This window comes from Thamnophis elegans, unplaced genomic scaffold, assembly GCF_009769535.1.
Source record: "Thamnophis elegans isolate rThaEle1 unplaced genomic scaffold, rThaEle1.pri scaffold_232_arrow_ctg1, whole genome shotgun sequence".
NCBI lineage: Eukaryota > Metazoa > Chordata > Lepidosauria > Squamata > Colubridae > Thamnophis > Thamnophis elegans.
This window is the reverse complement of record NW_022473701.1, coordinates 1-17,500: the sequence shown is the minus strand read 5'-3', so window position 1 is coordinate 17,500 and position 17,500 is coordinate 1. Positions and strand designations below refer to the sequence as shown.

The 17,500-nt window shown below is 49.7% G+C and overlaps 2 protein-coding genes across 2 annotated transcripts in view; one reads left to right on the top strand and one right to left on the bottom strand.

The window, feature by feature from the left end:
- CUX2 (cut like homeobox 2) overlaps positions 1 to 7,525 on the top strand; it is a gene marked incomplete at its 5' end in the record, with an annotated part of 32,226 nt that extends 24,701 nt beyond the window's left edge. The window contains 5 exon segments of the mRNA XM_032238478.1: positions 1,003 to 1,162; positions 1,819 to 2,088; positions 4,807 to 4,995; positions 5,136 to 5,409; positions 6,652 to 7,525. Of these exon segments, the coding sequence (XP_032094369.1) occupies positions 1,003 to 1,162; positions 1,819 to 2,088; positions 4,807 to 4,995; positions 5,136 to 5,409; positions 6,652 to 7,402 (1,644 nt within the window).
- A 3,111-nt stretch (positions 7,526 to 10,636) lies between these two features.
- On the bottom strand, positions 10,637 to 15,156 carry LOC116523381 (sesquipedalian-1-like). Its single transcript, XM_032238479.1, has 2 exons — positions 15,036 to 15,156; positions 10,637 to 12,022 (listed from the first exon to the last, which is right to left on the bottom strand). Exon 2 carries the CDS (start codon positions 12,009 to 12,011, stop codon positions 11,184 to 11,186), a length of 828 nt encoding a protein of 275 aa, XP_032094370.1. The 5' UTR covers positions 12,012 to 12,022; positions 15,036 to 15,156; the 3' UTR covers positions 10,637 to 11,183.
- Between the last annotated feature and the right edge of the window lie 2,344 nt (positions 15,157 to 17,500).

Here is a 17,500-nt window from a genome sequence, read left to right as displayed (position 1 = left end):
TCCCCGGCCGTGGTGGCCGAGCCTTCAAGACGAATGGCCTTTGACAGGCCTGCCTTACCCTCCGTTCCTCTGGGCCCCCCCTGAGATCCCTTTCCAAGTTACTAGATCCAACCTGATCCCCTCTCCAACCTCAAAAGGCACAACTATCCCGAGGAATTGTGTTGTCCAAGAGCCAAGGTGGCGCAGTGGTTAAATGCAGCACTGCAGGCTACTGCTAGATCAGCAGTTCAGCGGTTCAAATCTCACCGGCTCAGGGTTGACTCAGCCTTCCATCCTTCCGAGGTGGGTAAAATGAGGACCCAGATTGTTGGGGGCGATGTGCTGACTCTGTAAACCGCTTAGAGAGGGCTGAAAGCCCTATGAAGCGGTATATAAGTCTAACTGCTATTGCTATTGCTATTGCTAAGGTTGACTCAGCCTTCCATCCTTCCGAGGTGGGTAAAATGAGGACCCAGATTGTTGGGGGCAATATGCTGACTCTCTGTAAACCGCTTAGAGAGGGCTGAAAGCCCTATGAAGCGGTATATAAGTCTACTGCTATTGCTATCTACTGCTATTGTCCGGAAGCACCCCAATTGTAGAGAGTGTGTTGGGGGAGGACAAAATGTGTGCATGAGAGCGAGAGAGGGCAAACGACACAGAAATTGGGAATAAAGTGGAAATGATCCTGGCTGGGAAGAGGGGTGCTTTTCCTAGACTGGCCCAGATTCCCTGGGGCAGCTGCTTGGTTAGAATCCCCGAATTTATCTCTTTCCTTGAATGAGATTTTGTCCGCAAGACTTTGAAGTGGCTCAAACGGGCCCTTATCTTCTGGCCTTCAGGAAGCTCCCGAGATGCCCCCACAGCTGGTCGCAGCTCAGGCTTCCTCCCAATCTCTTGCATTTTTTCCCCCTTCAGGGTTAGATTACTTTTTTGGTATTCTTTCAGCACTGGCCTCTCGGTTTTATCAGGGCTGGAACTGCTAAGAAGCCCGAAACGTAAACAGCCTCCCCTCTCCTCTAGGTCCTGGGGTTGTCACAAGGCAGCGTGAGCGACATGTTGTCCAGGCCCAAACCGTGGAGCAAACTCACCCAGAAGGGACGGGAACCGTTTATCCGGATGCAGCTTTGGCTCTGCGACCAGCTGGGCCAAAACATCAGCCAGCAGGCGGGCCTGCCTCAAGGTAGGCACCTCCGCCCTTCGCCCCGGCTCCGTATTTATTCTGGGAAGCCAAAGCAGCCTTGGTCACCTCTGCCCATTGTTCCCCTGCAGGGCCTTTTAGCTATTTAAGTCAGTTAAGATGCTACAACGGTGCCTCCGGCCGAGGCTTCCCAAGAGCAGGAAGCAAACTCCTGGTCTCGACAAAAAACCCCTTTTATTAATTGGCTTTTATTCCCTCTGGGAAGGGCCGTTCATTGTCCACCTGTGGCCTCACTCCCAAGTCGACCCTTGTTCCTTAGCTGTTCCCTTTGTCTGGCAACTATGTGCGTGTGCATGCTGGGAACAGGCTCCAGCTGTTTTTCTGCCCCACTGATGTCCGACTCCGAAGGCAACTGAGAACTGTCAGACGGCCCTGGCCCCCTCTCTGCCTCCGACACAGAGCCCTCCTCCGAGCCTTCCCCAGACTCCAGGACTGGCTCAGGTTCCTCCCCAACCCTCCTCACTCTCCGAATTGGCTGCCAGCTCTGTTGGCCACTGGTGGGCCACAACACAAGGACTCTGGAGGTCTTCTCCAGTCCTGGAGCCAATTCTCCTTGTTGCCTGCAACCTCTTGGAAAATAATTGTTCGTATTTGACCTCATCAGCTCCTCCCTCCTTTCTTTCTTTTTCCATTCACAGCCAGCCCTGGAGAGTCTCAGTCTTCTCCTTCCCCGCCAGCCAGCCCTTCTGAGCAAGAGAAAAGCCCACCGGAGTCCCTCAGCCTTGCCCTGGAAAGCAGCAAAGAGAACCAGCAGCCGGAAAGCAAAGCCGGCCCCTTGCTGACTGGCAAAATGTGCCCCAACCACCAAAACTCCCTCGGCATTCAGGAGATTGTGGCCATGTCCCCCGAGCTGGACACCTACAGCATCACTAAGAAGGTCAAGGAGGTCTTAACCGACAACAACCTTGGTATGAAGCAGCGCTGAAATCCAGCAGATTCTGACAGGTTCCGGAGAACCGGTAGCGGAAATTTTGAGTAGTTTGGAGAACCGGTAGCAGAAATTTTGAGTAGTTCAGAGAACTGGTAGCAGAATTTTTGAGTAGTCTGGAGAACCAGTAGCAGAATTTTTGAGTAGTTCGGAGAACCGGTAGCAGAAATTTTGAGTAGTTCGGAGAACCAGTAGTGGAAATTTTGAGTAGTTTGGAGAACCGGTAGCAGAAATTTTGAGTAGTTCAGAGAACTGGTAGCAGAATTTTTGAGTAGTCTGGAGAACCAGTAGCAGAATTTTTGAGTAGTTCGGAGAACTGGTAGTGGAAATTTGGAGTAGTTCGGAGAACCGGTAGCAGAAATTTGGAGTAGTTCAAAGAACCAGTAGTGGAAATTTGGAGTAGTTCAGAGAACCGGTAGTGGAAATTTTGAGTAGTTCAGAGAACCAGTAGTGAAAATTTTGAGTAGTTCGGAGAACCGGTAGCAGAAATGTTGAGTAGTTCAGAGAACCAGTAGTGGAAATTTTGAGTAGTTCAGAGAACTGGTAGCGGAAATTTTGAGTAGTTCGGAGAACTGGTAGCAGAAATTTTGATTAGTTCAGAGAACCCATAGCGGAAATTTTGAGTAGTTCGGAGAACCGGTAGCGGAAATTTTGAGTAGTTCAGAGAACTGGTAGCGGAAATTTTGAGTAGTTCGGAGAACCAATAGCAAAATTTTTGAGTAGTTTGGAGAACCAATAGCGGAAATTTTGAGTAGTTCGGAGAACCGGTAGCAGAAATTTTGAGTAGTTCAGAGAACCAATAGCGGAAATTTTGAGTAGTCTGGAGAACTGGCAAATAGCACCTCTGGCTGGCCCCAGAGCGTGGAGGGAATGGAGATTTTGCAGTATCCTTTCCCTGCCCACGCCCACCAAGCCCTGCCCACAGAACTGGTAGTCAAAAAATTTGAATTTCACCACTGGTATGAAGCCACAGGTGGTCCTGTTCCCAGGAGCCTTGGGTGGGGTCTTCTTCTATGATGGAGGCCAAGAGGATGTTTCCACCGAGAACGTGGTCCGAAATTTCAGGGATTGAGGACTTCATGGCCATCTGCTTTAATCTGAGAGCTCTTCCGCCAATTTAGTAGGGTGGCGATAAGTAAGTTAAGAAATGCGGGGAAGAAAAAGGCCGTCTATTTAGAAGACACGTTGGGGCCCAGCATTGAGGATGCACTAAAAGCTCTTGGGGGGTTCCAGGGATGCGGCTAATCGTATTTGTATTTCTGTAGTATGTTCCCAGAGGGATTATGTTGGGAATTAGGGACTGAGAAAGCTCCGTCATTCCAGAGAAACAGATAGTAATTGGAGGCTAAAGTTGAGATCTCGCCCTTGTGGGTGGATGATGTTGATTGCAGAATTCTTCTCCTTATCAGCTGGAATTAGCACTGAGTAAAATTTTAACTCATCCAGGGCAAACTTGGGTCTGCATCTCCCCAATCTTTTGGAGGGGGGGGGAGAAAACTCAGCGGTCACCAACTGGTGGGCCGCGAGAAAATTTTGGTGGTCCGCAGAAAAACTATTTGCATTTTTTACATTGCACTAAATCAGTTGTCCTCAAACTGCGGCCCCTGGGACGGATACGTGGAATGAACGCTTGTGTTGCTGCAGAGAGTCTCCCCCTTTGGGGTCTTTTTGTGTGGGTCAGAGAGGGGGCAGAAATTCCCACTTGGGGTCTGCTTCAGCCTCCTGGTGGGGGGCTTTGGGCAAAGGCTGGAGGGAAGAGCCGCTGGTGGGGAAGAGCCGGAGGGCCTCGTTCCAGTGGGACTGCATCCTGGCCTGAAACTGGCTGACCATCTCAGCCTGCTGAGCCTCCAGAGATTTTGAGATTTTGAGATTTTATTAACATTTGTAGGCCGCCCTTTTCCCTGAGGGGACTCAGGGCGGCTCACATAAAATCAGGGAGGGGGAATACAAAACAATGACGTAGACACATATAATAAAAGTAATAAGCAACATACATTCGTCATTCGGGAGGGGCGGCTATCCTTGTCCCCAGGCCTGACGGGATAGCCAGTTCTTAAGGGCTGTGCGGAAGGCCTGGACGGTGGAGAGGGTACGAATCTCCACGGGGAGTTCGTTCCAAAGGGTCGGGGCTACTACTGAGAAGGCCCTCCTCCTTGTGGTTGCCAGCCGGCACTGGCTGGCCGATGGCAGGCCACTCCCGCAGGCCTTCCCTCTGCTTGGAAAAACCATGCTCCTAGTCCTCAGTGAGGTGCTTCTGCTGAGCTTCCTCCTCGGCCAGATCCAATTTGAACTGAACTCTTCCTCCTGGGGGCTGCTTAGCTCCAGCAACTGCTTCCTGTTGGGGCCCTAAGGAGCCCAGGCGGGCAGGCGAGGAGTGGCGGGTAGAGGCTGGCAATGCGCCCCTCGACGTGAGTGACTTTGAGTTGGCCACACTCACCCAGTCACATGCCCACCTAGCCACGTCCACCCAGCCGGTCATTAGGCAGATCCTATTAGTGGTCCACGGGATTTAAAATTAATAATTTAGTGGTCCCGGAGGTCCGAAAGGTTGGGGACCCCCTGAGCTAGATGAGAGAACCTCTGAGGCAGTGTGTAAAACCAAAAGAAACAAAATGTACCCCCCTCACTTTTAAAGGGCCTTTCTTGTTTAGAACGACGACTTAATAATCTCAATTTCCAATTTGCCTCGTCTGCTTAGGTCAGCGCCTTTTCGGGGAGAGCATCCTGGGCCTGACGCAGGGATCAGTCTCAGATCTCCTCTCCAGGCCCAAACCTTGGCACAAGCTGAGCCTCAAGGGGAGGGAGCCGTTCGTGCGCATGCAGCTCTGGCTGAACGACCCTCACAACATCAACAAGCTCCGGGACATGAAAAAGCTGGAGAAGAAAGGTGAGGCACCCTCGGTCCGCGGCAGCTTCTCAAAACCCGCGGCCTGATTGGGATTTATACAAATGAAGATGTGATCACCCACCCACTCCACCCACCCCACCCCAAAACATTGGCTCCTTCTGATTTTCTCCCGTCTGCAGCGTACCTGAAACGCCGTTACGGACTGATCAGTGCTGGCTCGGACAGCGAGTCCCCCAACCCTCGTTCCGAGTGCCCCAGTCCCAGCCTCCAGCTGCAAGACCTCAGCCTCCTGCAGATCAAGAAGCCGAGGGTGGTCTTGGCTCCAGAGGAGAAGGAGACCCTGAAGAGGGCCTACCAGCTGGAACCATACCCCTCCCAGCAGACGATCGAGATGCTCTCCTTCCAGCTCAACCTCAAGACTAACACGGTCATTAACTGGTTCCACAATTACAGGTCAGGAGCAAGTCAACCCTGCCTTGTGCCACCTCTTGGGCCAGACCCCAAGAACCATGACCAGCACCTGGAGTTACTTTGGAGTAGTAACTTCCTTCTTCTTCTTCTCCTCCTTCTTCCTCCTCCTTTCTTCTTCTTCTTCTTCTTCTTCTTCTTCTTCTTCTTCTTCTTCTTCTTCTTCTTCTTCTCCTCCTCCTCCTCCTCCTCCTCCTCCTCCTTCGACAGAATCTTGCCAGACTAAAGCAACTACCATATTTTTCGAAATATAAGACGCACCCCCCCAAAAAGGTGGTAAAAATCTGGGTGCGTCTTATACACTGAACGCAGCATTTTTGGCCTCCCGAAATCCTGCCCCCTTCACAAAAATGGACGTCCAGAGGGTTTGGGAGGCCTGCAAAGTGCCTCTGAGGGCTGGGGAGGGCAGAAATGAGCAGAAAACAAGCTGTTTTTTGCTCGTTTTTGCCCCCCTCCCCAGCCCCCAGGAGCACTTTGCAGGCCTCCCAAAGCCTATGCATGCCCCAGTTTTCACAAAAAATGAGGCATGCAGAAGGTTTGGGAGGCCTGCAGAGTGCAAAAAATTTTTTTTTTAATTTACCTCTTTAAAATCTTGGTGCATCTTATACTCCGGTGCGTCTTATACTCCGAAAAATAGGGTATTTGCAGAACTATAAATATACTCTGGGAATTGCTAGGGAGGAGCTGTTATAACTCTCTGTGTGTGTGTCGATTCTTTGCCCACTGAAAAGCAGCCCCTGCTCCCCTGGGAATCCTGGGTCTTTAAAGTTGGCACCTGTCAGACAGTACATGACCGATGAAAAGTGGCACTACATACTGGAGACATCTAGGCTCTTTGAGTATTAATTTTGTGTTTTTCACCATTTGCAATTTTGGCCTCGTCCTCAGATTTTTCTCCTCTTGATAAAACCTGGTAACTTTCAGGGGTGAGGAGGGAAAACCAATTTTTTCTACCTCCATATAATGGCTTTGTTTGCAATAACACACGTATGCCAATTAAATTATTTAGCAACACCATCTAAGCCACAAGGAACCTACCAAGCTTTAACTGGAGGGGTTAGTTGTGTTGTGCAAACCCAGTCCAGGAGTTGAGGGAACTCAAGAGGTTCTCAATCTCCCAGCCTACATTAGCTTGGTGTTTGCCTTTCTGGTTGATTTTTTGGGGGGGTGGGTGGGATGGGGGGACTCCTGTGGATGCAAGAACCTCATGGCCCTTTTCTTCGGCAGGTCTCGGATGCGCCGAGAGATGCTGATGGAAGGAAGCCAGGACGACACAGATGCAGAACAGAGCGCTGGCCCTTTGCTCAAGGGGGCCCAGCCCCAGAGCCCCGACTCGGAAGGGGAGGATGAGAAACCCACCTTCAGAAACGTCGAATGCCAAGGAGAACGCAAAGCGCTGGTGGAAATCAAGGAAGAGCAGCTGGAGGCGGGCGACAAAGACGACGGGGGCAGCAGTAGGGACTCCTGCAGTCCGGAAGGCGAGGTAGAGCCCGTATCTGGGTCCAGCCCCAGGGGAGACCCCGGTTGTGTGAGCCCACATGAAGCTCCCAGCCTCACCTGGGCCAGCACCCTACGGAGCAAGACACACCCGCCCGGGGCCCACAACTGTTCCAGTTTCCATAACCCCGCGGAGACCGACTGCCGCGAGAGGTTGCCTTCGGACCCCGTTAGCTTTAAATCCGCCTCCGAGTCCTCCCGTTGCAGCCTGGAAGTTTCTCTCACCTCGCCATCCGCCGCCTCCTCGCCGGGAGTCCTGATGTCCGTCTCTCCCGTCCCATCCTCCTCAGCTCCCATCTCCCCCTTGCCAGTGAACAACGCGGCCACCAAAGGGGCCACCGATACGAGCGCCGTGCCACCCAGCGCAAAACTGACTACGAACATCCAGCGCCGGAACGAGAAAATGGCTAACCTCAACAGCATAATTCATCGGCTGGAAAGAGCTGCCAACCGCGAGGAAACTTTGGAGTGGGAATTTTGAAGGGCTAAACGGAAAGAAGGAAATAATCGGAACCGAATACCTAAATAACGTTGTCCGAGTTGTAAACTACGCGGAACACGTGGACAGAGCAGGGAGTCCTAGCAGAGTGTATAGAGAAAAAAACCCAGATCTATAAATATATATGTGTATATATGTATGTGTGCATGTGTATATATATTCATATATATGAATATTTATATATATAAGGACACACATACACACATATTTTATTAATTTTGTCAAGTCTAAGGAAGAGACAAAAAAAAAAAGTCAGCCGCATTTTGTCGAAGGCGAGCGACCTCTTCCTTTCTTAGCTCTTGAAGTTAACCTAAAACCGACTTTTGGGGGTTTTAAATGTGAAAACAGACAACACAGGAACAAACCGAGAAACACTTTTAGAAGGAAAAGAAATATTAAAATAATATTTATAGACCTCTTTTAGATATTTTAATAAAAGGAAACTTTGGAATTTATTAACAGCTCAAGCTGCTTTGATATTAAAAAGATAAACTGTATCAGTTGTATCATTAAATGGCCACTGAAAAGTCTTGTAGTTTGCCACTGGATGAGATTAAAGAGAAAAAAACAAAATTTTAAAAAATAGGAAACTTGGCTCGTTGATCCAAGCCATCAAGAAGCACTAGGAAGATGGACCAAAATGTTACTAAACTTGATTGGCAGATGCTGTGTTTTGTAAGACCTTCCTCCACTACACCTGTCAAGAAACCTTGGTCTTGTAGTCCGTGAAGAGTCTAAATTTGCAACCGGCGGTGCCCTCTTGAGTCTGCTATTTAGTTTTGAGGGGTATGTCCCCCCTTCCTTTTTTTTATTTTCCTTCTTTCTTTTGGGGGGCAACAGAACAACAGAGAGAGATGTTGCATGCTGTTGTATTGGAAACATGTTTTCAGGGGCTTTGTTGAACATGATGTATCTCGGTTCCAGAGAAATCTTTCTTGCCTTTACAAAGTGGGCATCCAGAAAGGGTGTTTTTTTCCCCCCACTTAAAGGAGAAAAATAGCATCCAATGTTTCAACAAAAAATAGGTGCATTTGCTAAATCAAACCATCTGTTTACCAGTCTGGTTTCTGCCCGGGAAAACTTTAAAGAGAATTACAACTTTTTTAAAAAAGGGGGGGAGAAAAACCATGAAAATAGTCCCTTTCTGCTTAGCTCAACATTTCAAGTTTGGAGGAAAGCAAGTATTTTGACACAGAGCACTAAAACAGAAGAGAAAATGTTTTATAAATTTAATAATAAGAGTGGCCTATGAATTCTCCCCACCCATGTTATTCAATGCTTGGAAACAAGGTGACGGTTAAATCCAGGCCCACCTCTCCTTCTCCAAAGGCCACCTCTGGATCCATGTTCCCTATCGGAAGGAAGGAAGGAAGGAAGGAAGGAAGGAAGGAAGGAAGGAAGGAAGGAAGGAAGGAAAGAAGGGAGCCGAAGGATGGAAATAGTCAGTTTGGGAAGGAGTCTGGCCCTGGATTATTGAAGTAATTCCCATCCATTTGACTTTCATCTTAAAAGTATCCATAAAACTAGATGAAGAACTGATGGGACCATCTCCGTACTAGCAGCTTTCTTCCTTAGAGGGAAGTTTCCCGCCAGATGTTTTCATAATTTGAAAAGACCCTAATGGTGATTGTGTCTTCTCCAGCTGTTAATGGAGTTGTGTGCTCCTCAAGCTTCTCACCCAGCCATTGATTTATTCCCCCAGATGTGATTTAAACCCTTCTTGAATCTAACTTACAAACAGGGGAAGAGGAACCTCCCTCACACCATATATATATATAATATATAGAGAGTTTGGCCTTCCCCTTACGTGCATTTTTAAAAAAAATCAGAACTGAAAGTATTTTTGTATATTTAATGCTCCTTATTTCACCCAGTGTGATCTGTTTGTCTGCCTGGAAATATTACGTACCTAGAAGCCCCCTGAACAAATTCAACTTCTATCTATCTCAGTGGTTCCCAAAGTTGGCAACTTTAAGACTTGTGGACTTCAACTCCCAGAATTCTGGGAGTTGAAGTCCACAAGTCTTAAAGTTGCCAACTTTGGGAACCACTGATCTATCTAGATGAAATGTGGAGCCGAGTCTAGTGAAGACTTCACCAAAGGCTCCAGATTAGTTTTAATGGAACAGGATTAATTATTATTATTATTAATATTATTACTATTATTTTTTAACGAAGCACTTAAGTGTCGGTCCTCCATCCGCGAGGGAGTCCGGCTGTATTCGAAGCTGGCGAGATGTGCCGGCTCCCTTTTCCTAGGCGCCCTGTACTGAAACCATTTCTACAAGATCGGCCGGAGTTTGTTAAACACTGAGAAAAGGCCTGTCACGTTCTGTAAAGAGCCTTCAAAAAAGGGAAATACAGAAGTTGTATAACACCTCGGCATGATGTCTCCGTTTATTGCCTTCAAGGTTTCGGGCAGCCGAGTTTAACCGCTGCTTTTATCCATGCCTGTCCCGCAGAACGAATAAAAGCCAAATTTTCCAGGCAACGCAGCAGCTCTCCATCATAAACGGTGGTGGCTAGGGGGGCGTCACCTGTTTCCAGGTAAGAAAATTGCCCCAAGGGTTGTTAGGCAAAGCGAGATGGTGTGGCGGCTTTGGAAGGAGGAGGAGGAGGAGGCCAAGGAGGTCCCCGTTTCCAGTTCCTTCATTTCTGGATTGTAAGAATACGCCCCGCCTGTTGTATCCATGGTCTCCCAGCAACCCTGTGAGAGAGTTTAGGTTCCAAAATGGTGACCACTTAATGGCCTTCATGACGGAACATGAGTTTTGAGGTCTCCCCTGATCTTGTCCCCATTCTAATCGACAAGAATCTTGAACGACACACCCACAATTTCCTTTCTGGAGATGATCTCCTCCTCTTTTGGCTGAATTGGGTGGGAGGAACCCACGTTCTCCTGCGTGACCCGTCAAAAGCGCGTTCCACAAAAGCGCGTTCGATGAAATCGCGTATGTGACGTCATCACAACCCGACGAAAAAGATCGAAAAATTGAAATAAAAATTAAATTACAGCAAGCCGATTCACATAAAGGTAAGGGTTAGGTTAAGGGTTAGGGTTAGGGTTAGGTTAAGGGTTAGGGTTAGGGTTAGAGCGTTAGCGTTAGGTTTTTCGTTAGGTTAAGGGTTAGGTTTAGGGTTAGGTTTGGGGGGGTTAGGGTAAGGTTTTCGCTTTATTTTTACATTTTTCGATCTTTTTCGTCGCGCTGTGATGACGTCACATACGCGCTTTCGTCAACCGCGATTTTGTCGTCCGCGGTTTTGTGGTGGAACCCCTTCTCCTGGAGAAGTCATTGAGCCAAGCCCAAACGTGTCCATGGTCCTTGCGGTGCTTCTGCAGATGTAGGTCCTCCCTCCCTCCCTGCTCCGCCCAAGGGCTTCGTTGGGACCAGGGATCGAAAGACGCTCCCAGCTTCACTTCCCCTAGTTAGCCTGCTGGGGGGTGGGGGGCTGTGCGTGCATCCAGAGGAAAACCTTTCCTGGTTTCCAACAACAACATCTCATCCCTTAACGGTGAAGGCCTCCAGGAACTAGAAAGTTTTGCCGGTTTGAGGAAGGGGGATTTCTGGAGGAGGGGGAGGATGTGAGCTGGCACCAGCCATGACTTTTCCATGAATCATGGAAGGCTGCTATCGGCAGACCGAAGGCAAAGTTTCCAGCAGTCTCATCTGCAAAAGAAGTCCATGCTGGTAGGTTTCCAAGCGTGGCCGAGCTTCAGCCGCTTCAGTTTTTCCAGGAAGCGCCTGTCCACCCCTGGGGACATTCAAAGACTGCTGTCCCCCTCCTTCTGACCTTCCAGCCAAGCCTTCTGCAACTCCACAATCTCCTGGCCATACCAGCCGTGCAGCTGGGAAAAACACACTGCGCTTAGAGACAAGGCGCCATCCGAGCTCGGGCCGCCGGTCCCGCCGGAGCTGCTCGGCAAGGACCGTCTCCGAGGAGGCAACGGTGGCGGCTTGAGCCCTCCATCGTAGCTCTTGGCCCCGCTGTAAGGGTTCACCTCTCTGCAGGCAGGAGACAAGCTGGCCGAGGCTTCGGAGTTATTCCATAAGGCACAGCCGTTCTCTTTCCCGGGGATGCAAACGGGCAGGGAGGGCTTCTCCCGTGGCAGAGCAGCTAGTTCCAAATTGGGCGCCGTTCTGTTTTTCCGATACAGCAGCCGCCGTCTCGGGGCCGCTTGGGCTCCCGGGATAGCCGCCTGCATCTCCTCCAGCTGCTTCTCCAGCTCTCTCACCACCAGGCGCAGGTAGTCGAAGCTGGCTCGGGAGAGCGCCTTGACCCAGCGCTCCAGGGCGGCCTGGTTCTCGGCCGCCAAGACGTAGGTGCGGGACTTGGGGCCGTCGAATCGGATGGCAAAGGCGAACTCCTCGCTGTCCTGGCATAGCTCCACTCGGCAGCCCTCCAGAATGATGACACCCACGGGCTCGCGGCTCTCCCGCTCCTCGAAGTAAAAGAGCATGTTCCCCCTCAGCACGAACCAGCGCCGGTGGTAGGCCGTGTTCCGCTCGCCCTTCTTGTGCAGGAAGCCGGCGTGGTCGGCCGGAGAGGCGCAGGTGGCGTAGAAGGAGAGGCTCCTTTCGTTCAGCTTCATGGTGGCCGTCCCTGGGAAGGAGAAAGGAAAGGGTGGTGGGTCCCGGCAGGCGGCCATCATCGACATCAAGGGCCACTCGGGGGTCTTACAGCCTCGAAATGACCATTGGTAGCAGTGATTCTCCACCTTGGGTCAGTTGAAGGCATCTGGACTTCAATTCCCAGAATCCCCCAGCCAGCAAAGCTGGCTGGGGGATTCTGGGAGTTGAAGTCCAGCTATCTTAAAGCTTTTTTCCTTCCACTCTCAGATTCTCCCTCGGCAGTTTGTCATCCGATAAAACTCCCAGTATCAAATTCAAGGAAGTTTACCTCATAGCCCCAGCACAGTCCTGGTTAAGGCGCTGGCCTAGAAACTGGGAAATGGTGAGTTCTAGTCCTGTCTTAGCCACGAAAGCTGGCTGGGTGTCTTTGGGACCGTCACTGGGAGACAGTGAATCCTAGTTTCACCTTAGGCTTGGTGTCTTTGGGACAGTCCCTGGGGGACTGTGAGTTCTAGTTCCACTTCAGGCATGAAAGCCACCCGGGTTACTTTGGGCCTGTCACTAGGAGACTGTGAAGTCTAGTTCCACCTTAGACATGAAAGCCGGCTAGGTGAGTTTGGGCCAATCACTGGGAGGCGGTGATTTCTAGTTCCACTTTAGGCATGAAAGCTGTCTGTGTGACTTTGGGCCTGTCCCTGGGAGACTGTGGGTTCTACTTCCCCCTTAGGCGGGAGACCGTGAGTTCTAGTTCCCGCTTAGGCATAAAAGCTAGCTGGGTGACTGGGTCATCCCTCTCCCAACCCATCTTACAGGGCTATGGGGATAACAGGAAGAGGAAGGAGAATTACACACAGTACGTTCGCTCCTTCGAGTTCCTTAAAAGTAATAAAGGCAGGTAAATAAATCCGGGGGCCCGGGGCCATCTAAGGGTAACCTTATGACCAAGAGGGGGAAATGCAGCTCCATCAAACCTCCCAAGCAGCTAAAGTAGGGCCCTGGTCAGGTGGCGCAGTGGTTAGAGTGCAGCACTGCAGGCTACTTCAGCTGACTGCAGTTCGGCGGTTCAAATCTCACCGGCTCAGGGTTGACTCAGCCTTCCATCCTTCCAAGGTGGGTAAAATGAGGACCCGGATTGTTGTTGGGGGCAATATGCTGACTCTGCAAACCGCTTAGAGAGGGCTGAAAGCCCTAGGAAGCGCTATATAAGTCTAACTGCTATTGCTATTTAAAAGAACGAAGAAGGCAGGCGGAAATCAACACGGCCAGAGTTGTTCATCAGGTCCAGCCACTCCTGCCCATCCGGAACTGACTAATTCTCCTTCTCGCCACCCACATTTATCCTCTTCCAAAGTATCGGCTGCCAACTTAATTGTTCGGAAAGGACAACCTTGTTGACACTTGCAGAGCAACACGTGCCAGCCGGGACTGGCCCCGAGGCTCCCGCAGGAACACTGCCAATGCCGTACCTCCCTTGGAAGCCCCAGGAGCCGAGAACGGGTGTCCCACCAATAAGCGATAGCCCTCAAACTCCAGCAAGGGGGTTGCCTTTCCATGCCCCCCTTATTTTGGGGGAGTTTTTTGGGTGATGTCTAGGCATGTGGGCATCGTCTGGTTCCCAGCGGTGTTTCAAGGCACAGCTGGGAAGGACTTGCAGAAGAATATTCTGGGCAGAGAAGAGGATTGGGTCACATCGGCTGCTGTTGGGGCCCATCCAGAAGAATTGGTGCAACAGACCAGGATAATACAGAGCTGGTTGGCAGAGCCCACTTCTGCATGCCCAACTCAGAAATCCCTGGGGTTTGGGGGGTGGGGGAGAGCTGGCATTGGGCTTCCTAGGAGAGGTGTGTGTTTGGGGGGGGGTCCCCAGTTCTCTTTTTTTAAAACTAGAAAGAACCAGGAAAAGCACCAGCCGCGAAAGAGGAACTTTGCAGGGGGAGATGTGGAGAGAACGCGGCACCTGAGCCCAAAATCTGAGTTGGGGGGCTTCTTTCTTCCTGGTGGCCACCTCCCTCGCCCCGGGGTGCAATTCTGCAGCCTCATTTACCCCCCCCAGGAAGGGAGCCGTGTCTTTGCTGTGCCCTCTGAGAAAACAACGGGACTCCCTTTCTCCCAGTTCCCTCTTTCCATTAGCAACTCATCACACGGCACTCCAAGTTCTTGACCGGAATCTCTTCGGACCGGTGTCTGGTTTTGGCCCCACAGTTGGAAACGGGATGAAGGAAATCAAAGCCAGCTCAGAGGATGGGGGGGGGGGGAAGAACCCTTAACTCATGCGGCATTTGTGTATAATAAACTGGCATCGCTTCACCCCAGGTGCTCTCCCCAACTGGACAACTGGACAAAATCACTGCAAGAGCCGAGGTGGCGCAGTGGTTAGAGTGCAGCACTGCAGGCCACTTCAGCTGACTGCTAGTTCAGCGGTTCAGCGGTTCAAATCTCACCGGCTCAGGGTTGACTCAGCCTTCCATCCTTCCGAGGTGAGTAAAATGAGGACCCGGATTGTTGTTGGGGGCGATATGCTGACTCTGTAAACTGCTTAGAGAGGGCTGAAAGCCCTATGAAGCGGTATATAAGTCTAACTGCTATTGCTATTGCTAAAGAGGATCAAGGGAAGGGGAGGGAGGCCGAGCGGTTATTTCCAGGGGAGGAGCAAGGAAGGTGACCTCAAAAGGCCTGGAGGAACCAGCCCCTTCCCCCTTCCCAATCTTGAGGGTCTCTGGGCTGGGTGGGTGGGTGGGAGATGAGCCTCTTCTCAGCTAGTCTCTCCCACCCCTTCCCTTCTATGCCCAGCACGGCTTGAAGCTGGAGCACTCTGGGAGACCCTGGAGAAAGTGAGGGGGCCTTTCCTTCCTTGGGGAAGATTTTTGGGGGGCTGATCGTGTTCCTCTCCTCCCACCCCCCCTCACCTTCTTTCGCAAGGAGCGCCTTGGGGCGGGGGGCGAGGGGAGGAGGGGGCGTTTGGTGCTTGCCACCTGGGCTGCGATCCCGCGGGTGGCCCGGATCGCAGCCCAGGTGGGACGGATCGGGGAGCCCCCAGCACTCACCTGTCCGCCTCGGCGGGGGCTCCTCCGGCTGCTTCAGCCCCCGGCCCGCCGGCTGCCTTTGTCCACGGGAGAGGCGAGCGCTGCCATGACCGGGCGCCGCCTCCGCCTCCGCCTCCTCCGCTTCTCCCAGCGCTGGGAAGGGGGAGGCTGGGCTGGCTTGGCTCCGGCCGCCCCCGGCCTTCCGCTTCCTTCCCTCCAGCCCCGCAGAGCCCCCTGCCCTGCCCTCTGCCGGGCTGGCCGCTGGGAGAAGCCTTGGCTGGGGGTCTCCTTCTCCCCTTCCCCGCCTTTCAAATGACCTCCGCGGAAATCTCACCTGGCCAGGTGCTTTTTCTCCAGAGGCAACGGGACTTGAAGGCGTTTCGCTTCTTGTCCCAGAAGCATCTTCAGCTCTGTAACAAGAAGGATTGGCACAGAATGTAATAGCAATAGCAATAGCAGTTAGACTTATATACGGCTTCATAGGGCTTTCAGCCCTCTCTAAGCGGTTTACAGAGTCAGCATATCGCCCCCAACAATCCAATAGATAGATAGATAGATAGATAGATAGATAGATAGATAGATAGATAGATAGATAGATAGATAGATAGATAGATAGATAGATAGATAGATAGATAGATAGATAGATAGATAGACAGACAGACAGACAGACATATAGAGATGATAGATAGATAGATAGATAGATAGATAGATAGATAGATAGATTGCAATAGCAATAGCAGTTAGACTTATATACCACTTCATAGGGCTTTCAGCCCTCTCTAAGCGGTTTACAGAGTCAGCATATCGCCCCCAACAATCCAATAGATAGATAGATAGATAGATAGATAGATAGATAGATAGATAGATAGATAGATAGATAGATAGATAGATAGATAGATAGATAGATAGACAGACAGACAGACAGACATATAGAGATGATAGATAGATAGATAGATAGATAGATAGATAGATAGATAGATAGATAGATAGATAGATAGATAGATTGCAATAGCAATAGCAGTTAGACTTATATACCACTTCATAGGGCTTTCAGCCTTCTCTAAGCGGTTTACAGAGTCAGCATATCACCCCCAACAATCCGATAGATAGATAGATGATAGATAGATAGATTGATAGATAGATAGATAGATAGATAGACAGACAGACAGACAGACAGACAGACAGACAGACATATAGAGATAGATAGATAGATAGATAGATAGATAGATAGATAGATAGCAGTAGCAATAGCAATAGCAATAGCAGTTAGACTTATATACCGCTTCATAGGGCTTTCAGCCCTCTCTAAGCGGTTTACAGAGTCAGCATATCGCCCCCAACAATCCAATAGATAGATAGATAGATAGATAGATAGATAGATAGATAGATAGATAGATAGATAGATAGATAGATAGATAGACAGACAGACAGACAGACATATAGAGATGATAGATAGATAGATAGATAGATAGATAGATAGATAGATAGATTGCAATAGCAATAGCAGTTAGACTTATATACCACTTCATAGGGCTTTCAGCCTTCTCTAAGCGGTTTACAGAGTCAGCATATCGCCCCCAACAATCCAATAGATAGATAGATAGATAGATAGATAGATAGATAGATAGATAGATAGATAGATAGATAGACAGACAGACAGACAGACAGACAGACAGACAGACATATAGAGATAGATAGATAGATAGATAGATAGATAGATAGATAGATAGATAGATAGCAGTAGCAATAGCAATAGCAATAGCAGTTAGACTTATATACCGCTTCATAGGGCTTTCAGCCCTCTCTAAGCGGTTTACAGAGTCAGCATATCGCCCCCAACAATCCAATAGATAGATAGATAGATAGATAGATAGATAGATAGATAGATAGACAGACAGACAGACAGACATATAGAGATAGATAGATAGATAGATAGATAGATAGATAGATAGATAGATAGATAGCAGTAGCAATAGCAATAGCAATAGCAGTTAGACTTATATACCGCTTCATAGGGCTTTCAGCCCTCTCTAAGCAGTTTACAGAGTCAGCATATCGCCCCCCACAATCTGGGTCCTCATTTCACCCAGATAGATAGATAGATGATTGATTGATAGATAGATAGATAGATAGATAGATAGATAGATAGATAGATAGATAGATATAGAGAGAGGGAGAGATAGATATAGAGAGAGGGAGGAAGGGAGAGAGAGAGAGATATAGATAGAGAGATAGATAGATAGATAGATAGATGATAGATAGATGATAGATAGATAGATAGATAGATAGATAGATAGATAGATAGATAGATAGAGAGATAGATAGATTGCAATAGCAATTAGACTTATATACCGCTTCATAGGGCTTTCAGCCCTCTCTAAGCGGTTTACAGAGTCAGCATATTGCCCCCAACAACAATCCGGGTCCTCATTTTACCCACCTCGGAAGGATGGAAGGCTGAGTCAACCCTGAGCCGGTGAGATTTG